The 21368-nt window shown below is 47.9% G+C and overlaps 1 protein-coding gene across 3 annotated transcripts in view; it reads left to right on the top strand.

Moving 5' to 3' along the window:
- LOC137538289 (pyrethroid hydrolase Ces2e-like) overlaps positions 1 to 21368 on the top strand; it is a 101536-nt gene that overhangs the window by 23120 nt on the left and 57048 nt on the right. For 2 of the 3 annotated variants that reach the window (XM_068260371.1, XM_068260372.1), the window contains exons 2-5: positions 1222 to 1426; positions 5360 to 5498; positions 16206 to 16339; positions 18778 to 18931. In XM_068260371.1, the coding sequence (XP_068116472.1) occupies positions 1222 to 1426; positions 5360 to 5498; positions 16206 to 16339; positions 18778 to 18931 (632 nt within the window). Of the gene's footprint in view, positions 1 to 1221; positions 1427 to 3106; positions 3130 to 5359; positions 5499 to 16205; positions 16340 to 18777; positions 18932 to 21368 lie in introns of those variants that run through there. The other variant, XM_068260373.1, reaches the window with a different exon arrangement.

The following is a 21368-nucleotide window of genomic DNA, read 5'->3' on the forward strand; positions in this document are numbered from 1 at the left end:
TTTAGTTATAACAGCGATTCCTGCTAGAAGTGGGTTATACCGCTGAAAACTAGGTAGGCAGCAGTTATGGTTGTGAAATGAAAGTAAAAAAAACAAACCCTTAAATGGATTAGCCTCCCAGTCCGTCATCCGTCACGGTTTACATTACATGTTGTGTTGATGAAACCATTGATGTAAAAAAATTTTTTTTTTTGTTTGTTTTTTTTTTAAATTATTTTAGAAGGATGTTTAATAGTTTATGCATAAACCACTTTTTATTTTTTCTAATTCGCGAAAGAACCCCTTTAAACAGAACCCGAGGTGGTTTTTAAAGGTGCGTACACACATGCGACTATAGTCGTTTGTAACGATCGTTCCCCGATCTTTACCAACGACGATCGTTACAAAAAACGAACCAACGACTATTAAGGCAAACGACGAAGGAGGCAAATCGCTACAAAACAAAGTTCTGTCTTGGCGGATTTTTACCACCGACGATCGTTAGCAAAAGTGGTACATCGTTGGAAACAATCGTTCGTACCAGGCTGGACATGCGCATTTCACTTTTTCTCCAAGGAACTTTACAATTTTATGCGCAGGCGCATTAAGTGCTTTTACGTGGTGTAACGTTCGTTCTAACGATGTGATCGTTACACACTTTATAGAACTAACTTTACTTCGGTCGTTCTTTCGTCAATTAAAAGTTCGTTCGTCGTCCTCAACGAACGATCGTTGTCGCATGTGTGTACGTAGCATAAGAAAGCTATCAGAACACAGAGGCTAGGTCTGCATATAATGACCAGCCTCTGTTGCTATACTGCTACCCCCCCCCTCCCCCAGCGCTCTGCTGGCCCCCATAAATCAAACGCAGCCAGCTGTTTACCTTGTGCAGTGTCAATCTCGCCGCTCCCCCACCTGCGTCCCTTCCCTCCCCGCTGATTGGAGGAAAGGCACGCAGGCGGGGTGCGGCGAGACTGACACTGCACAAAGTGAACAGCCGACTGTGACACGCTGCATGTCGCCAGCACTACGTTTGATTTATGGGGGGCATAGCAGAGCGCCAGGGGAACTTAGGGGTGATCAGTATAGCAACAGAGGCTGGGCATTATATGCAGAACCAGCCTCTGTGTGCTGATGGCTTTCTTAGAACCCACCTTGTGTTCACTTTAAGTAGCAGAAAGGATGTTGGATGATGATGATAATCTGGTAACAGAGGTTAGTAACTTGTGTTTCTGCCACCAGGAGAAGAGGATGGGAGACCCCTGGTAAGCTCACCCTATGGGAAGCTGCGCGGGAAAACACTGACCGTAAAAGGGACGGACAGAAGAGTGCATTCTTTCTATGCCATCCCCTTCGCCAAACCTCCTGTTGGGCCTTTACGGTTTGCAGCCACGGGACCTCCGGAACCCTGGGAGTCAGTGAGAGAAGCCACAGAGCAGCCACCCATGTAAGTACAGTGTGGAGGGGGTGAGGATGGAGGGGTTAAACTTCTGGAATTATCTTGTCTTCTCTGTTTCTTTCATATATATAAAATGTGTAACCTTAAGCGGAGATAAATCGTGAGTTAAATCAGTTAAGGGGAAATATATAATGAGTGAAGTCTGTTAAATGGAGCTAAAGCTGGCCATACACTAGGCCGATTCCCGCCATATCGACAGCAGATTCGATCACTGGGATCGAATCTGCTGTCACATCGTTCCCGCAACACGCCGAATTTCGTCTGATCGCTCCGTGCGGAAAATTACCATCGATCGCGGGTAGGGAGTGCGTCGCTAGCGGCGTTCGAGTACCCGACGACCGCCGCAATAGAGCCCGCATACATTACCTGCTCCGCCGGCACGACCGCCCCCGGTCACCGCTGCTCCGTCTCCGCGCTTGTCTGGTCTCCGGGTCCGGCATGCTTCACTTCTTCTAGCCCGGCAGGAAGTTTAAACAGTAGAGGGCGCTCTACTGTTTAAACTTCCTGCCGGGCAGGAAGAAGTAAAGCATGCCGGACCTGGAGACCAGAGCGGAGACAGAGCAGCGGTGACCGGGGGCGGTCACGCCGGCGGAGCAGGTAATGTATGGAGGGGGGAGGGGCGGCAGCAGCACCACCACAACAGATTGTGAACGGTTTCAGGCTGAAATCGGTTCACAATTTGTTTGCAGTAAAGGTAGCCATACGATCCCTCTCTGATCAGAGAGGGATCTATCTGTTGGTCGAATCTGATGGCAAATCGACCAGTGTATGGCTACCTTAAATCATGAGCTCAGCCAGTTAAGGAGAAATAAATCTTGCCTCCTTTCCACGGACTGTTGATGGGCAGTGACATACCTCTCAAACTCACAACTGCTCAATAACTGCTTACTGCTGCCTGGTAACTGCTTGCTGAGCACACAGCTCAACAGGCCGTGAAAAAGAGGCCTAAAGCCAGTTAATCAGAGATACATTGGCCTCAATTCACTAAACTTACCTCCTGTCTTTAATAACGTTTCTAGAGATATCACCATGGTGATAAAGCATGTCGTATTCAGGAAACATTTTACCTAAGTCAAACCTAAAGTTATCTCTTCTGTCTTTAAGTTAACTCTTCAATCCTTAAAAGAACTCCAGAATTCTAAAGTTAAAGACAGTCTGCTAATTAACTAACTTCATGTGAAAATAACTACAGAGGAGGTAACTTAAGGAATGAAGAGATAAGATAATTCTCTCACTGTGTGGTGGCAAGTTTTCTCCAGCATGATCTTAGTGAATTGAGGCCAATATGAGTTACGGTAAGTCAGTTAAAGAGAACCTGTACTGAAAATAAAAAGTCAAAATAACCATACTTGGGTCATACTTGCCTCCTGTGTAGTCTACTCCTCAATCTCTTTCTCCTCTCCTGCGTCCCATTTTGTCCACTGTGATCAATGGAATTCTCCATCCTCCATTTTGAAAATGGCCATTACCCCCTAACAGCTTCCTGGTCAGCTCAATGTTACACTGTAATATCGCCCACTTGAGCCATAGGGAAACATGGACATTACCTTGCACATTCAGTTGTAACTGACAGCTGCTGATATATAACGGACAGCAACTGGTATGTTTCAGTTCTGACAAAATATTGTCAGCACTGGAAGGGACCGCTGTAAGAAGAAAATGGTGAGCTTCTGAGAGGAACTGATGGTGAGGTTAGTATGTAATATTTATTTGCAGCTACATAGTGTTTATTTTCAATAATTTGAATCGCTTCAGGTTCCCTTTAAGGCTGCTTGCACACCAAGACGTTACAGGCGCACGTTAGTGCGCCTGTAACGCTCCCCCAACGCACAGCAATGTAACACAAGTGGGCTGTTCACACAGCCCACGTTGCGTTACATGTAACGCTGCACGTTCTGTGCAAAGTGCAGCATGCTACGGCGTTAGAGCGGCTATAGCCGCGTTAGACTGTTTGCACATGCGCAGTGGGGGGCGGAGGAGGCGGGGAGAGCCAGCTACAGTAGCCGCGCACATGGCTACTTAATATTCACTGCACTGGCGGGCGCTGATTGGCCGGCGGGACCACGTGATGCGGAGTGTCTCGCTCCGCATCACGTGGTCCCGCTGGCCAATCAGCGCCACTCTGGGAGACATTATAGGAATCGAGCCGCCTAACGCGGCTCACTCTACCGTCGGCTCTTGCAGCACCATACGTTGTGTTAGGTGCACGTTATGCGACCTTAACGTAGCACCTAACGCAACGTCTTGGTGTGCAAGAAGCCTAAGGGGAGATAAATCATGAGTAATGCTAGTTAAAGTGGACCTGAACTCTTGCACAGGACAGAAGGAAAACATAGAGAAATGCACCCTGTGTGTATTCAGAGAGTTTAGCCTGTCTAATTCTCCCTCATCAGTTGTAATTTGATCTATCCCCCATGTCACCTGACTGCCATGGCAGATAAGGCACATAAGCTAATTTGAAAGCACAGGATGTTAACATGGCTTCCATGAAAACAGGAAGTAGAAACGCCTCAGATTTATTGCAGGATTTGTATCAGCTGTAACTAGGAATGTTTTTTCTTTGAAGATTATGCTGGTGCTTATCTTTCAGAGCAGAGAGGACGTTCAGGTCCGCTTTAAGGAGAGATAAATCATCAGGAAAGTCAGTTAAGGAGAGATAAATCATGCGTTGTCAGTTAAGGGGAGATAAATTATGAGTTAAGTCTAATAAGAAGAGATAATTTGTTAGTTAATGACACCCAAGGCAAAAAAAATAAACTAATGAAATAAACGATTGTATCTCTCTTCCGTCTCCAAAAAATGACTTTTGATATTCCACAGTTTTATTTTATGTTAAAATCTACTTTTTAAGTTTTAACTGTTTTGTTTTTGCTCGATTACACATTCATTGATGTATGCCAGAGCTAAAATCTATGAACTATTGACCCTTTTTGTCTCTTTTCTGCTCTCAGAAGCCATTTTCTGCTAGGAAAGTGTTTTATAGTTGGAATTTCTTATCAGTGAGGATCACACTGTAGTCACTTCCTGTCTGAGTCAGAACTGAGTCAGTCACTTACATACCTGATATTTGACTCTTTCAGGCAGAGAAAGAAGGAAAGCGGCATAGCTATTAGTGTGCTAGGCACCGTACATACCCATGTCTATCTCATCATGTCACATGTCACCTTGGTTATCCTTTAACCTTCCTGGCGGTAACCCCGAACATAGTGCACTCTGATCGCCGCCGCTCCGCACCGATTACTCGCCGAAAAATTTCCAGCAGGGGGGGCAAAAAAGGGGGGAGGTATGCGGTGCAGCACCAGAAATGGCCGTGCGGTCACGGGTGGAGCCAAATTTAAATGAACTTGGGAATGGTGGGACATTAGACTAGGACTATAGTAAGAATTAGATTGCGAGCGCCTCCGACACAGGTGCCCCCCAGTTTACGTAGTGACAGGTGCCCCCCAGTTTACGTAGTGACAGGTGCCCCCCAGTTTACGTAGTGACAGGTGCCCCCCAGTTTACGTAGAGGCAGGGACCCCCAGTTAAGGTAGACAGGTGCCCCCACTCACCATGTCACAGCAGCAGCCCAACGTCCGATCTCAGAATCAGTCGGCGACCAGTGAAAGCAGGAGCACGGTACTCCATAAACACCGCGCTGCATATGCGGAAGTGATGTCACTTCCGCATATCAGTCCAGTGTCCGCAAAGGTCCTAGCGCCCGCACTTACTGGTCGCCAGCTGATCAGAGGTCTGAAGCTGAGCTGGCTGCTCTGCCTTAGGCAGCGGAGACAACAGGGGGGGGGCAGCTGGGAGCCGGGGGGGGGGCGGCAAGTGCCCCATTTTGCCCAACGTGCGGACGCCCATGGTGATTGGAGTTGGTACCTGGAGTCTTTTGCCTTGTGAATTGCTATATTTTAAATTCTGTATTTCCTCTTTCAGGTGTCTTCAAAGTAGAGAGACGATGGAGCACTTAATGGATTTGGTGAAAGCCAAGGTTACGGTACCTCCAACATCAGAGGACTGTCTGTACCTCAATGTGTTTACCCCGGCCGACCGTGGACCGGACGCCAAACTTCCTGTGAGTGTTCCACAAACCACGGGAGGCACTGCTGGCCTGGGAGATAGGGGTCATCCATGTCAGTTCACCACACCGGGAAACGTGTATCTGCAATTGTAAAAGATATTTTGTGAATGTACTTAAAGGGGAGCTTCAGCCTAAACAAACATACTGTCATCAAGTTACATTAGTTATGTTAATTAGAATAGATAGGTAATACAATCTCTTACCTACCCTGTTTTAAAAGAACAGGCAAATGTTTGTGATACATGGGGGCTGCCATATTTTGGTTGAAAGGAGGTGACAAGGAGCAGGAGACACAGTTCCAACTGTCCTGTGTCCTGATTACCCCTCCCAGCTGCACACGCTAGGCTTCAAATGTCAAATTCAAAATGTAAAAAAAAACAAAAAATTGCACCAAAACAGCAGAATGAGAACAACAAAATCAGAAATCCCATCATGCTTTGCACAGCATCGGTGGGGGGGGGGGGGGGGGGGAAGCCCGGGCAGTTTTCTTCTGTGCAGCTAAAAATGAGGCTGATGCTGTGAAACCGTTAAAGAAACACAAAGCCTTTTCAGTGCTGCGGAGTCGATTTTTAGTCCGGAGGTTCACTTTAACGAGGACCAAGGGTGTAATTTTTGTTAACATTAAACAATGTTAATGTACAGCTTTTTTACAGCTCTACTAAAATCGGCAGTAACTCACCCTCTCTCTCGTAAATCGCTCCTCTTTTGAAACTACTCCCCTTTTCTCGCCTAGGCTGCTGCGGCCATTTTTTCAAAGTGTTTTGAAACTTTTTGGCCACCCCCACAATTGAAGGTGTGTACACACCTTAAAGCCTTGAACATACCTCCAATTTTGATAGGCTAATTTTACCACCTCCATGCAGTATGAAGACCAACAGATTTTGAATAATATGGACATTGGCCCCAATTCATCAACAGGTGTTAGATAAATGTGTGTGTTGATAAATTACTTCATGAGAAGTTTACAGCTTTTTTTTTTTTTTTTTTTTTTTTTTTTTTCTCTTGAAGCATTCATCATAATGTTATCACTTCACAGCCACATGAGCTATTTTTCCAGGAAGCCTTAGGTAACTGTTAGGTATCAGTGCAGTAAGCCTTTGATAACACTGTTTTTATCAGTGTGAGGAATTTTACTGATGAGAAGGGTGGAACGTGTGGCATTGTGGGTAATTAAGGCTGGCTTAAAGAGACTCTGTAACATCAAAAACCTCCCCTAGGGGGTACTCGCCTTGGGTGGGGGAAGCCTCCGGATCCTAATGAGGCTTCCCACGCCGTCCTCTGTCCCACGGGGGTCTCGCTGCAGCCCTCCGAACAGCCGGCGACAGACCCGACTGTAGATTCAATATTTACCTTTGCTGGCTCCAGCGGGGGCGCTGTGGCTGCTTTCGGCACGGAAATAGATGGAAATACCCTATCTCCGTCGGGTCCTGCAAGTTTCCGGCGCCTGCGCAGTAGTGCAGACCCGACGGCGATCGGGTATTTCCGCCTACTTCGGAGCCGACAGCCATCAGAGCGCCTGCGCAGCAGAAGCCGGGAAGGTAAATATTGACATCACCGCTGCACGGAGGGCTTCAGCGAGACCCCTGAGGGATGGAGGATGGCGTGGGAAGCCTCATTAGGATCCGGAGGCTTCCCCCCACCTGAGGTGAGTACCCCCCAGGGGACGTTTTGACGATACAGTTCCTCTTTAAGACAGCACATGACCTGCTTTTCCCGCCACTCGAGGTTTGGAGTTCTAGAAGAGAGGAGAAGGGAAGGAGAAACCTTGTGTAATGCCCGCCAGAAGGAAAGCCACCGTACAAAGGCTGCTGCAATCTTGCATGAGTAACTTTCTTTAGGTTGTTGGCGGAAGATGGATTTTTTTTTCTGTGATCCTCCCTGCACTGTCCCCTCGTTATACTGTTTCAAAGAGAGGCATATGCCTCCCCCGACTGCTTTGCCTACCATTTTTGTCAGACCAAGTATTGCAGCACTTCTTTGAAAGGTACTTTCAAGTTTATCACCGAATTCTTGGTACAAACTTCATCTCAAATCATCTCTCTTGAAAGACGAAATTTATGAATTATTTCAATTTCCGTGTACTCGTCTAAGAGAATACGAGGTCTAAATTTTTTATTATTATTATTTTATTATTTATTTATAAAGCGCCAACATATTCCGTGGCGCTGTACAATGTAAGAAAACAAACAAGGGATACATAATGATACAGACAATGATCTATATGAACACTGATACAAGATACAGCACTGCTGATTACAATTTGATTTAACAGGATGACTAAAATGTATAAATTTCTAACAGTGTGCAAGCAATTGAATTAATAACATTCCATGACACAAAAGGGTGAGAGCCCTGCCTTTGCGAGCTTACAATCTAAAGGAATGGGGTGGAAACAAGAGGTGGGGGAAGTATACAGTATATGTACAGGCACTGAAATCAGCCTGACCCTATTTCAGAATCAGAATCAGAATCACTTTATTCGCCAAGTGCGACAGGCGCCGCACCCGGAATTATTTGTGAACACAAGGCATATTGGCAAGTGCAAACAGTACAAGTAACATTACACATAGTACAATTTATAAGGAAAACATTTCGACATAGCAAAAGACACATAGAGCGGTTGTCGCTTAGTTATGCAGAGATGAACATGAGTGACAGCCTATGGGCGTGCATTTGTCCTCTAGTGCCCCGAGGAGCAGAAGGGGATTAGAAGATGGCATTGGAGAGAGATTCTGAGTTGAGGAGAGTGATCGCTTGAGGGAAGAAAGTGTTCCTACGCCTGGTGGTTTTGGTGTAGATGGACCTATAGCGACGTCCCGAGCGAAGAGGACTGAAGAAGTGATTGCCAGGGTGGGAGGGATCGAGTGTGATTCTATTTGCCCTGGACCTCATTCTGGATGTATGGAGAAGGTCTAAGGGTGGCAGGGGCGACCCAATGATCTTCTCAGCCACATTGATGACTCTCTGGAGTTTGAACCTATCCTTCGCATTTGCCCCCGAGTACCAGACAATGATGGAGGAGCAAAGGACAGATTCGATGGTCGCCGTATAAAAACTGGTCAGTAGCTCCCTGGGCATGCCAAACTTCCTTAGTTGCCTCAGGAAGAACAGTCTCTGCTGGGCCTTCTTTTGGGTAGTAGAGGTATTTTCGTCCCATCTCAAGTTCTCCGTGATGGTGGTGCCTAGGAACCGCGCGCTATGTACCCTGGTGACTTCGGTGCCATCAATGATGACCGGGCTGGGTTGTGGAGCGTTCCTTCTGAAGTTCACTATCAGTTCCACCGTTTTTGCAGTGTTTAGTACAAGTTTGTTGTCTGAGCACCATCTGAGAATCCGTTCGATCTCGCTGTGATATTCCAGTTCCGCTTTATCACCCATGAGTCCTACGATGGTGGTGTCATCTGCAAACTTTATGACCTTGACGGTATCCGTGGAGGAGGTGCAGCTGTTTGTATACAGGGAGAAGAGCATCGGAGACAGTACACATCCTTGCGGGGCGCCTGTGTTTGTGGTTCTTACACTGGAGGAGCAGCCTCCGAGTCTCACTAGCTGTGTCCTGTTCGTAAGGAAGTCCTTGATCCAGGTGTAAAGGGTTGGGTCGACACCAAGCTGTTCCAGGTCGTCGTGCAGAATATTTGGGCAGATGGTGTTGAACGCGGAACTGAAGTCCAGGAGGAGGATCCTTGCGTAGGTCTTTGGTTTATCCAGGTGTTCAGTGATATGTGCAAGGCAGATGTTAATGGCGTCTTCCACAGACCGGTTTGCCCTGTATGCAAATTGTAGAGGATCCAATAGGGTTGCAGTGTGAAGCTTCAGGTGGGAGAGGACCAGTCTCTCGAAGGTCTTCATGATTATCGGGGTTAGGGCGACGGGTCTAAAGTTGTTTAGGTCCGTGACTCCTGGCTTCTTGGGGACCGGGATGATGTCGGCTTTTTTGAGGCAGGAGGGAACTTTGCCCAGCTCCAGGGATCTGTTGAAAATGGAAGTGAGGACCGGGGCTAACTGTCCCGCACATGTTTTTAGACAGGATGGGGATATGCCATCTGGGCCTGAGGCCTTCCTAGTGTTTAGCTTCCGGAGGTGCTGCAGCACATCGGTCTCCTGGACTGTTAGCTGTATTGAGGGAGTATGACCAGCGTGTGGAGGAGAGGAGGGGGTTGGATGCCTGGGTGAGGATGTTTGATCCTCCGGGTGGGTGGGCTGGGCCTCGAACCTGCAATAGAATTTGTTGAGATCCTCAGCTAGTGCAGTGCTCGGAAGTATGTGTTGGGAAGGAGGCTTGAAGTTGGTGGCTGCCCTTAGGCCTTTCCAGACCTCCCGGACATTGTTGGACTGGAGATTGCGACTCAGCTTGTTGGAGTAGTCTCTCTTTGCCACCTTCAACTCTCTTTTCAAGATGTTCCTGGCTTCCCTGAAACTCTCCGGTGTTCCAGATTTGTGGGCTTCCTCTTTTTGCCTCCGGAGCCTGCGTAGCCTTCCGTTGAACCAGGGCTTGTTGTTCGGAAAGACCTTGATGGTTGTCGCTGGGATGCATGTCTCCTCGCAGAATCTAATGTAGGAGGTGACATTCTCTGACCATTCCTCCAGGCAGGGAGCTTCCAGGACTGACCAGTCGGTGCTGTCGAAGCAGGCCTGAAGTTGCCCCTTTGCCTCCTCTGTCCACTTCTTCACAGGCTTGACTAGCGGCTTTGTGGTTTCAAGGTGTCTTCTGTAGGTGGGGATCATGTGGATTAGGTAGTGATCAGAGCTGCCCAAGGCAGCTCGGCTAATGGCCTTGTACGCGTCTTTGAGGACTGTGTAGCAGTGGTCCAGGGTGTTCTGGTTCCTGGTGGGGCAGGTGATGTGTTGTTTGTAGCGGGGAAGCTCTTGGCGTAGGTTTGCCCTATTGAAATCCCCCAGAATGATGAAGAGGGAGTCTGGGAGGTATGTCTCCCACCTTGAGATGGCATCACTGAGTGTGCCCAGTGCATTACTGGTGTCAGCATCCAGGGGGATGTAGACGCCCGCCAGGACATAGGAGTTGAATTCCCTGGGAGAGTACTGAGGCCTGCAGTTAATCAGTAAGAGTTCGATGTCTGGCGAGCAGCCTTTCTGCAGGACGGTCGTGTTGGAGCACCAGGTGGAGTTGATGTAAAAACAGACACCTCCGCCTTTCTTTTTCCCCGAGAGTGCCTGGTCGCGATCTGCACGAAAGAGGTCAAAGCCCGGAAGATGAAGGGAGTTATCCGGGATGTTGTCGTTCAGCCAAGTCTCTGTGAAGCAGAGTACCGGGGAGTTGCTACTAAGCGTGGGTTTGCTGCCAAGCAGAAGAAGCAGCTCGTCTAGACTCTAGCTTGTTCGGGAGGGAGCGGACGTTCGCTAGCAGAATGGCTGGGATAGATGACCGCAGTCCTTTCTTTTTAAGCCTTACTTGTGCGCCTGCTCTCCTCCCCCTGGGCCGGTATCTGGACCTACGGGTCCACTGGTCTAGGTGAGCCTGGACTGTGTCCCACAGGGGCAGTACCTGGGCCTTGGATTCCCATACCAGGAGCTCAGCTCTGGTATAGGTGATGGTGCCCTGAGATGGAAGGGAGTGCATCGAAGATATTGCGGTTTCGACACCGCACCCGCAGCGTGTCAGTGGCATCACGAGAGGATTGTAACTCGCTAGTTTACAGTGCCTATTGCGTGAGTTGTAACAGTTGACAGTGAGGTATCATACAAGAGTAAGACATGTGTGAGCTGTGCTGAAAGGCAGCATCAGTAGGTTTGTCATGCAAGTGATTATTTGAGATTATACACAGCAGTTAACAGTTCATCTGTAAAAGTCCATATGGGAGAGGGGGGTAGGGGGGAGCGGCATGCTCGTGACAGTCTGCCGCAATGTAACAGTCCGTGTGGGGGGCAGTGGCAGGCAATATCACAGGCAATAAAAGTCCATATGAAATAGTCCGTGCATAGCAGCTAAGTCGCAGGCTGATTAGCAGTCCATATGAACAGTCCATGCTTAGCAGCTAAATATCACAGGATATGTCTGAAACATTCCTTGCATAGCAACTGATATCACGGCTAATGAAAGTACATATGAGGCAGTCTATGCATAGCAGCAATCAATCACTAATTGTGCAGGGGAAATACTCACACAGAGGCAGGTAGAGGAGCAGGGCAAGGGTTCTGCGGGGTGTTCTGGTTGCCAGGCTTGTGTTGGTAGGCCGCACACCATGTGGCTGGAGCAGGGCAGAGGTTGTGTTGGTAGGCCGCACAGACCACGTGACGAAGCAGCCAGCAGGAATGGAGGTGCCTGTCCCTGGCTTGCCCCCGGAATGGAGGTGCTTGTCCCTGAGTAGTTTGCTGCGGCTGCGCTGGTCTGTGCTGGCAGCGGCGGGGGTCCCGCTCGATGTGGTGGTGGTGGTGATGCTGTCGGCGGCAGGAGCCTTCTGTGTCGGCCCGGAGCTGGCTGGGAGGGCAGCAGAGTCGGGTCTCCGGAGTTGTGGCGGGTTTCCGTGAGGGCTGATGCTGGCTGACAATGGGAGCCAGCAGCGGAAGGTCTGCGGAGTCGGCCCGGCTGAGGCTGGGCGGTCGGAGCTCCGCTGTCGCAGACTGAAGATCTGCAGTGTCTGGAGATCTGCAGCGGTAGGTCTGAGGTGGCGGCTCAGCCGAGGCTGGGCGACAGGAGCTCCGCCGTCGACTGGGAGCCAGCAGCAGATGGTCTGCAGCGGAAGATCCAGGCAGCGGGAGATCAACAGTAACGGCCCGGCAGGGTGGACGGCCGAAACTCCGCTGTCGGCTGTGTCCGTTGCGTCGCTTCCGAGGAGCCTGGGCAGAGGCTCGAGTCAAGGTCGCTCACTGGGAGCCGGATGGGATCAGACCGAGCCAGCCACGGCTGTGGAGCGGCCCCGGCTTTGGTCACTGCAGGCAGCGGCAACGGCGGGGGACCCGCTCGATGTGGCAGTGATGCTGTCGGCGGCAGGAGCCTTCTGTGTCCGGCCCGGAGCTGACTGGGAGGGCAGCAGAGTCGGGTCTCCGGAGTTGTCGTGCAGGCTGGCGGTCTTCAAACTAAAACTACAACTACACTACATCTACAACTACAAGCGTAACTACAGCTATCTGTGAGTACACAAAGCCTATGTACCTGATCAAGTAAAAAAAAAGTAAAAAAAGTTGCCAAAAGTAGCTATTTCTAGCTAAAAAACTAAAAGTTTTCTGGGAGCCATGTGTCCGCAGCTGCCTCTTACGGCGCCATCTTCATAGAGAAGTTTTATGTGTGCATCAAACCAAGTAACACCTGACAAATCTGGCTTTGCAAATTTGGCCTATAAAGTGTAGTGACCCTATTTCTATCCCTCCTACGTCATTGCCTGACCCTCAACTCGTACAAAAGTAGCTCAAAAGCCTCCATATTCAATTTCACTCCCTCCTGAAAAGAATAACAAGAGCCTGCAGGAGATATTCTGTTTGGTAATGAATGCTAAACCATGCACACTTTTTACTTTATGAATGCAAACTTCACACTTTTTTTTACCATCAACTTATCAAACGTTTAATAAAATTGTTGATAACTATTCGGTAACGTTCATGAATACTTGGAGGTAAAAAAAGAGTTGAACTTACCTGCGGCTTCTAACGGTCCCCCGCACCCACTCACCGATGCTCCGGTCCCCATCTCCGGTTCAATTCTGGAATTTCCGATTTTAAAGTCAGAAAACCACTACGCCTGTGCGGCCGCACCCTCGCTCCCGCCGACGTCACCAGGAGTGTATTGCGCAGGCCAAGTATGGTCTGCACCTGTGCAGTACGCTCCTGGTGACGTCGGCAGGAGCGAGGATACGGCTGCGCAGTTGCAGTAGTTTTCCGACTTTAAAGTTGGAAATTCCAGAAGTGAACCGGAGGTGGGGATCGGAGCATCGGTGAGTGGCTGTGCTGGCAAAGGACATCTGCGGGGGACCATTAGAAACCCCAGGTAAGTTCAACTTTTTTTTTTTTTTTTCCCCCGAGCCCCCTACAGTAGTCTTTTAAGCCTGAGTTTAATTTACCAAATGTTTGATAAAATGTTTGAAAACGCTTCATGAATTGAGGCCATATTGTGTAGGTAAACCCGTCCCTTATATACAACATGATGGAGATGGTAAAATTCAGGGTTGTGGAGTTGGTACAAAAATTATCTGACTTCAACTCCGACTACTCAGTTTATGAAACCTCCGACTCCAGGTACCCAAAATTGTTCCGACTCCAACTCCTAACTCCACAGCCCTTGCAGGGCTATGAAGTGGGTACAAAAATGATCCGACTCCAACTCCTCAGTTTATGAAACCACAGACTCTAAAAACTCCACTTTAGTTACCCAAAAATTGCTCTGACTCTAAGGGCTCGATTCAGTAAACCGTGCTAAGTGTTAGCACGCCTGTGAAAAGCCCTATATCATGTTTTTGCGGTGCGTGCGCACCGCAAAAACAGCGCACCCGATGCGCCTATAAGGTCGCATTGGGTGCGACCTTAATGTCGCACCATGTGACGTTAAAAGTCGCACGCAATGCGACCTTATAAGCGCATCAACGCACCATTTTCGTCGCACCGCGATGCGACATTCCGCGCACACCGCGCTGCGGGCACGCAAAGTTTTCAATGTGGAACTTTGCGCGCGATGTAAATTTAGTAAACGGTGCTGACCCAGTTAGCACCCTAGTTATCACGCCCAAAGTCTTTAGGCGTGCTAACTGGGTTAGCACCGTTTACTGAAACAAGCCCTAAAGGTGCATACACACATCAGACTATAGTCTTTGGAAAATGAAAGATCACAGACCAATCTTACCACCCTTCATGTAGTATGAGAGCCATACTCTACACCAAGGGTCCCCAAACGTTTTGCGTCGAGGGCCGGGTCAACATACTTCAGACTGCTGGGGGGCCGAATTATACATAGAAGTCTTTGCGGGCCAGACAGTGATGCATACTAAGGTGACAACCTTCAGTCCAATTGGACAACAGTGTCACCTGATGTGGAATTTGATTGGAAACCAGCGAATTACTGCTTTCTGGCTTCATTCTATATGCGGACCACCAATATTTAAAGATGTAGCTAACCGCATCTATAATATATTTTGTGTGGGGGGGGGGGGGGCGGTTAAAAAGCCTCAGGGGGCCACATTTGGCCCGCGGGCCTTAGTTTGAGGACCACTGCTCTACACAGTCTATTCTATGGAGCTGCACTCCCCATCAGACAGAAATCTTACCCCCTTCCATGTAGTATGAGAGCCACACCTACACAGTCTATTCTATGGAGCTGCACTCCCCATCAGACAGAAATCTTACCCCCTTCCATGTAGTATGAGAGCCACACCTACACAGTCTATTCTATGGAGCTGAACTCCCCATCAGACAGAAATCTTTGCAAGATTCTGCACACACAGATGCTGTACAGACACAAAAGATCAGTATCTGCAAAAGATCTGTTCCTGCTAAAAATCCATTCCTGCAAATTGCAATGATAGTCTGAGATCTGCAAATTATCATACACACATGATTTAACTGACATTCATCTGCAGATCAAGCAATCATCCGCAGATCTGAAAATCCATCCTGGTGGATCTGATCTGCAGATGAATGTCAGTTAAATCATGTGTGTATGATGATCTGCAGATCTCATAGACTATCATTGCAATTTGCAGGAATGGATGTTTGGCAGGAACAGATCTTTTGCAGATACTGATCTTTTGTGTCTGTACAGCATCTGTGTGTGCAGCATCTTGCAAAGATTTCTGTCTGATGGGGAGTGCAGCTCCATAGAATAGACTGTGAAGGTGTGGCTCTCATACTACATGGAAGGGGGTAAGATTTCTGTCTGATGGGGAGTGCAGCTCCATAGAATAGACTGTGTAGGTGTGGCTCTCATACTACATGGAAGGGGGTAAGATTTCTGTCTGATGGGGAGTGCAGCTCCATAGAATAGACTGTGTAGGTGTGGCTCTCATACTACATGGAAGGGGGTAAGATTTCTGTCTGATGGGGAGTGCAGCTCCATAGGATAGACTGTGTAGGTGTGGCTCTCATACTACATGGAAGGGGGTAAGATTTCTGTCTGATGGGGAGTGCAGCTCCATAGAATAGACTGTGTAGGTGTGTCTCTCATACTATATGGAAGGGGGTAAGATTTCTGTCTGATGGGGAGCTCAGCTCCATAGAATAGACTGTGTAGGTGTGGCTCTCATACTACATGGAAGGGGGTAAGATTTCTGTCTGATGGGGAGTGCAGCTCCATAGAATAGACTGTGTAGGTGTGGCTCTCATACTACATGGAAGGGTGGTAAGATTTCTGTCTGATGGGGAGTGCAGCTCCATAGAATAGACTGTGTAGGTATGGCTCTCATACTACATGGAAGGGGGTAAGATTTCTGTCTGATGGGGAGTGCAGCTCCATAGAATAGACTGTGTAGGTGTGGCTCTCATACTACATGGAAGGGGGTAAGATCTCTGTCTGATGGGGAGTGCAGCTCCATAGAATAGACTGTGTAGGTGTGGCTCTCATACTACATGAAGGGTGGTAAGATTGGTCTGTGATCTTTCATTTTCCAAAGACTATAGTCTGTGTGTATGAGCCTTAACACCTGAACTCTGACCAATTTTACCAGTGCTGTGGAGTCAGTGATTGGCCAATCCATATTGAAGGCATGCTCCAGGCTTTAGCTTCAAGCTGCATTTCTTTAATGGCCCTTTTATTATGTGCAGGTGATGGTGTTCATCCATGGAGGTGGTTTGATGATGGGCGCAGCCATGATGTTCGAGGGATTTGCATTGAGCGCCCATGAAAATGTTGTTGTTCTCTCCATCCAGTACCGTCTGGGAATTCTGGGGTTTTACAGGTAACTCACGTTTAGCATTTATTCATGGGTTGGGAAGAAGCCACTACATGCACGTAGACATTGACTTGGCTGTTTCAAGACAAAATGTGGCCCCAGGGCAAAATTAACCTAGCATCAAATTTTCACCCTCCCATGGCCCGCGAGCAAGCTGTCGTCATCCCCTCCTCCCCCCCCCCCCCCCCAAAAAAAAAATTGTACTGTGCTCCCCGGGGCCCCTGCACCATTTTTGTTAGCATAGCAACTCGCCTGTCCCTGTGCCCTCATCTTCATTCTCACAGGGGCGCCTCTTCTCAGTGAGCTGGCACATGGTATCGCATGCAACGAGTCATGGAGGAGAGGCAGCCAGTGGTGATGAAGACTAGGAGCACAGACTAATGGAACAGTGTGCCGGGACAGGTGAGTATGATGAAAAAGATTTGCAAAGGCCCTAGAGAGCACAATTCAGGGGGAGACCTGGGGCGGGAGGGCAGCGCTTGGGGGGGCCTGGGGCAAATGCCTGTATGGTAGCACTGGCCATGACCATTGATTCATAAAACAATTGCATAATATTTATGACTTACTAAGTGATTCATTAGACATTTGCATAACTTTCAGATCTGTCAAATTAAGCTCGTAGAGTAGACATCTTCACAAACTGACTTCCTGTACAGGAATTGGAACCTTTCCAGGTGGGTGTTGGAGTGGGGGAGGGGCATAAGGTTTCAGGGAGGGGACTTGCTGCAATCCATGATTTTTTCATTATCTAGTCTGATGTATGTTCAGAAAGATGCATGTTGTGGGCGTGACGATATACAAGTGTGTTGGAGTGTCCTGATTCTTCCCATAGTGTATCACAGCTCTCCAGTGCCCCTAGTGGTGTGTGTGTGTGTGCCAAGGTCCCACCATCCTGGTACTCCCCATAGTGCATTACAGCTCTCCAGTGCCCCTAGTGGTGTGTGCCAGGGTCCCATCATCCTGGTACTCCCCATAGTGCATTACAGCTCTCCAGTACCCCTAGTGTTGTGTGCCAAGGTCCTACTTCCTGATGCTACTCATAGTGTATCACAGCTCTCCAGTGCCCCTAGTGGTGTGTGTGCCAAGGTCCTACTTCCTGATGCTACTCATAGTGTATCACAGCTCTCCAGTGCCCCTAGTGGTGTGTGTGCCAAGGTCCCACCATCCTGGTACTCCCCATAGTGCATTACAGCTCTCCAGTGCCCCTAGTGGTGTGTGCCAGGGTCCCATCATCCTGGTACTCCGCATAGTGCATTACAGCTCTCCAGTGCCCCTAGTGGTGTGTGCCAGGGTCCCATCATCCTGGTACTCCCCATAGTGCATTACAGCTCTCCAGTGCCCCTAGTGTTGTGTGCCAAGGTCCTACTTCCTGATGCTACTCATAGTGCAGCACAGCTCTCCAGTGCCCCTAGTGGTGTGTGCCAGGGTCCCATCATCCTGGTACTCCCCATAGTGCATTACAGCTCTCCAGTGCCCCTAGTGGTGTGTGTGCCAGGGTCCCATCATCCTGGTACTCCCCATAGTGCATTACAGCTCTCCAGTGCCCCTAGTGGTGTGTGCCAGGGTCCCACCATCCTGGTACTCCCCATAGTGCATTACAGCTCTCCAGTGCCCCTAGTGGTGTGTGCCAGGGTCCCACCATCCTGGTACTCCCCATAGTGCATTACAGCTCTCCAGTGCCCCTAGTGGTGTGTGCCAGGGTCCCATCATCCTGGTACTCCGCATAGTGCATTACAGCTCTCCAGTGCCCCTAGTGGTGTGTGCCAGGGTCCCACCATCCTGGTACTCCCCATAGTGCATTACAGCTCTCCAGTGCCCCTAGTGTTGTGTGCCAAGGTCCTACTTCCTGATGCTACTCATAGTGCAGCACAGCTCTCCAGTGCCCCTAGTGGTGTGTGTGCCAGGGTCCCACCATCCTGGTACTCCATATAGTGCATTGCAGCTCTCCAGTGCCCCTAGTGGTCGCTGCCATGGCCCCACTTCCTGGTACTCCCCATAGTGTATCACAGCTCTTTAGTGCCCCTAGTGGTGTGTGCCAGGGTTCCAGCTTCCTGGTGCTCCTCATAGTTCTTTCCATTTCTCCTAGTTGTGTCCTTTAGATAGTTTCCCCATTTTTCAATGGTGTTTGTAATGCCCACTCTTTGCGGTGCTTTTCTTAGTATAGCTCCAACCTGTCGATTGTTGAGTTTAGAAGTCAAACTTTTGGCCAGACTTTGGAAGGGAAGCTTGCTGTTCCTTCCGCAGCTAGACTTCTGATGCCCAGCATGGTGACATCCTCTAGATTTGACACTACAATCGAAACACAAGCTCTGCTGAAGATGTCTGGAAGGAGGCCTGGTGTCAGTGTTGCCTGATGAATGTAATTGCTGTGTGTCGCCTGTTCTGTTGTAGAATTTTATTATAAGCCTTCTCATGTGATCTCTGGTGTGGTCTTCATTCCTCAGCACTGGAGACAGCCGAGCCCCAGGGAACTACGGATTCCTTGATCAAGTGGAAGCTCTGCGTTGGGTTCAAAAGAACATTAAGGCTTTTGGGGGTGACCCCAACTTGGTCACCATATTTGGGGAGTCCGCTGGAGGCCTCAGTGTTTCCGCTCTGGTGAGTTATAGCTTTTTCTGAATAATTCTTTCTCGTCACCAGAAAACATTGTAATCTTCGCATTCGCGGATACAAAATTTCTCACTTGCCTCACCCCTTCTTTGGAATGCCCTTCCACAACACAACCCTACCTTATGTGTCCCTCCCTCACCCTTTAGATTGTAACCCCCCCCTTAGTGTGTCCTTCTTAATTTTGCTACCCCAGCAATGACACCCTTCTCATGGACTAACTTGGACTTGATTTGCTGGATCTCTGTATAAAGCATTTTATAACCTGATTGTATGTATAACCTTGTGCTATGTTGTATAACCGTTTGTTACCTCTGTCTGTCACCCCTTGTTGCAATGTATCTATCCCTATTTATTGTCCAGCGCTGCGTAATATGTTTGCACTTTATAAATACAATAAATAATAATAATTAATCACTCACCAACCTTTTAAATCTTTAAAGGGAACATGACCTGGGTAAAATTATTTAAAATAAACACACAATGTATCTGCAAATGAATATTACATACTTCCCTCGCCATCAGTTCCTCTCAGAAGCTCCCCTTTTTTTTTTTTTTTTTTTTTTTCCTACGATTCTTCCAGTTCTGACAAGATTTTGTCAGAGCTGAAATATATCAGTTGCTATCAGTTACATATCAGTTGCTGTCAGTTATTACTGAAAGGGCAACTGATGAGCAAGGTAATTTCCAAATTGTCCATGTTCCCCTATTGCTCAAGTGGGCGATAGTATAGTTTAACAGTGTGTTGGGCAGGAAGCTGTTATTTTCAAAATGGAGGACGGCAAATTCCATTGAGCACAGTGGACAAACAGGACGCAGAAGAGGAGAAAGAGGTTGATGAGTAGACTACACGGGAGGTAAGTATAACGTGTCCGGTTTGTCCACTGTGATCAATGGAATTCTTCATCCTCCATTTTACAAATGGCAATGACCCCCTTAAAGAGAAACTCCATTGAAAATAATGCAGTAAAAAAAGTGCTTCATTTTTTTACCATAATTATGTATAAATGATTTAGTCAGTGTTTGCTCATTGTAAAATCTTTCCTGTCCCAGATTCACATTCTGACATTACATGGTGACATTGTTACTGTGGGCAGGTTATGTAGCTGCTGCTAGCTGATTTGGCTGTTAGAGACAGCTGTAAACAGCTATTCCCTGTCTGTGAACATTGTTACATTGTGGCAGTTTGCCCAGAGTACCGCGGTACTCAGAGCTTCTTGTGGGAGGGGGTTCAGCACAAAATCAGTCATACAGCGCCCCCTGATGGTCTGTTTGTGAAAAGCATCATATTTCTCATGTAAAATGGGGTATCAGCTACTGATTGGGATAAAGTTCAATTCTAGGTTGGAGTTTCTGAAAATCCGTTTTGCGATTCCGATTTTCAATTCTGATATTTTTTTTCTCTGAATGCAATCAACAGAAAAATGGATCAAAAAACGCAGCATGCAGTAACGATTAAAAATCGGATGTAAAAACCGATTAAAAATCGGAATCTCATGCAGTGTGCACGGAGCCTAACAGTTTCCTGGTCAGTACTCTGTTAAAATATAATATTGCTCACAAAAGTCATAGGGAAACATGGACATTACCTTTCTCATCAGTTGTCCTTTCAGTTATAACTGGCATCAAGTGATATGTAACTGACAGCAACTGATATAAAAATCTTGTCAGAACTGGAAGGAATCATAGTTAGAAGAAAATAGAGAGCTTCTGAGAGGAACTGACAGTGAGGTAATTATGCAATATTCATTTGCCAGTAACATTATGGGCTCGATTCACAAAGCGGTGCTACTCCAGTTAGAGACTTTAGGCATGATAACCATTGCACCACTCTGGTGAAAAGCCAGTTTAGGTGTGATAAGTTTAGGTGTGATAAGTTTAGGCATGATAAGTTTAGATCGCTTGCAAAGTCCCGCACGCAAAGCAGCGCCATTAAACTTTATACGAAGTGCACCAGACTTTGCTAGCGTAAAACTTTTGATCAGCTGTGCACTGCGGTGCTAACGCAGTTGGCGCTTAAACTTATCACGCCTAAACTTATCACACCTAAACTTATCATGCCTAAACTTATCACACCTAAACTTATCACACCTAAACTTATCATGCCTAAACTGAGTTTAGGCATGATAAAGGGCTTTTCACCAGGGTGCTAACTGTTAGCACCGCTTTGTGAATCGAGCCCTATGTGTTTTATTTACAATCATTTTATTCGGTTCCTGTACCCTTTAGGGCCCGTTTCCACTATTGCGAATTCGCATGCGTTTGCTGCATGCGAATTCGCATAGCCGATACAAGTGGATGGGACTGTTTCCACTTGCCAGGATTCCTTTGCATTTTTTTTCTGAGCAGAAAAAATCTGCACGGCAGAGCCATCAGAATTCGCATACAGCTATGCGATTCGCATACAATGTATTTAATAGGGAATTCA

Source organism: Hyperolius riggenbachi, chromosome 11 (assembly GCF_040937935.1).
Source record: "Hyperolius riggenbachi isolate aHypRig1 chromosome 11, aHypRig1.pri, whole genome shotgun sequence".
NCBI classification, from domain to species: domain Eukaryota; kingdom Metazoa; phylum Chordata; class Amphibia; order Anura; family Hyperoliidae; genus Hyperolius; species Hyperolius riggenbachi.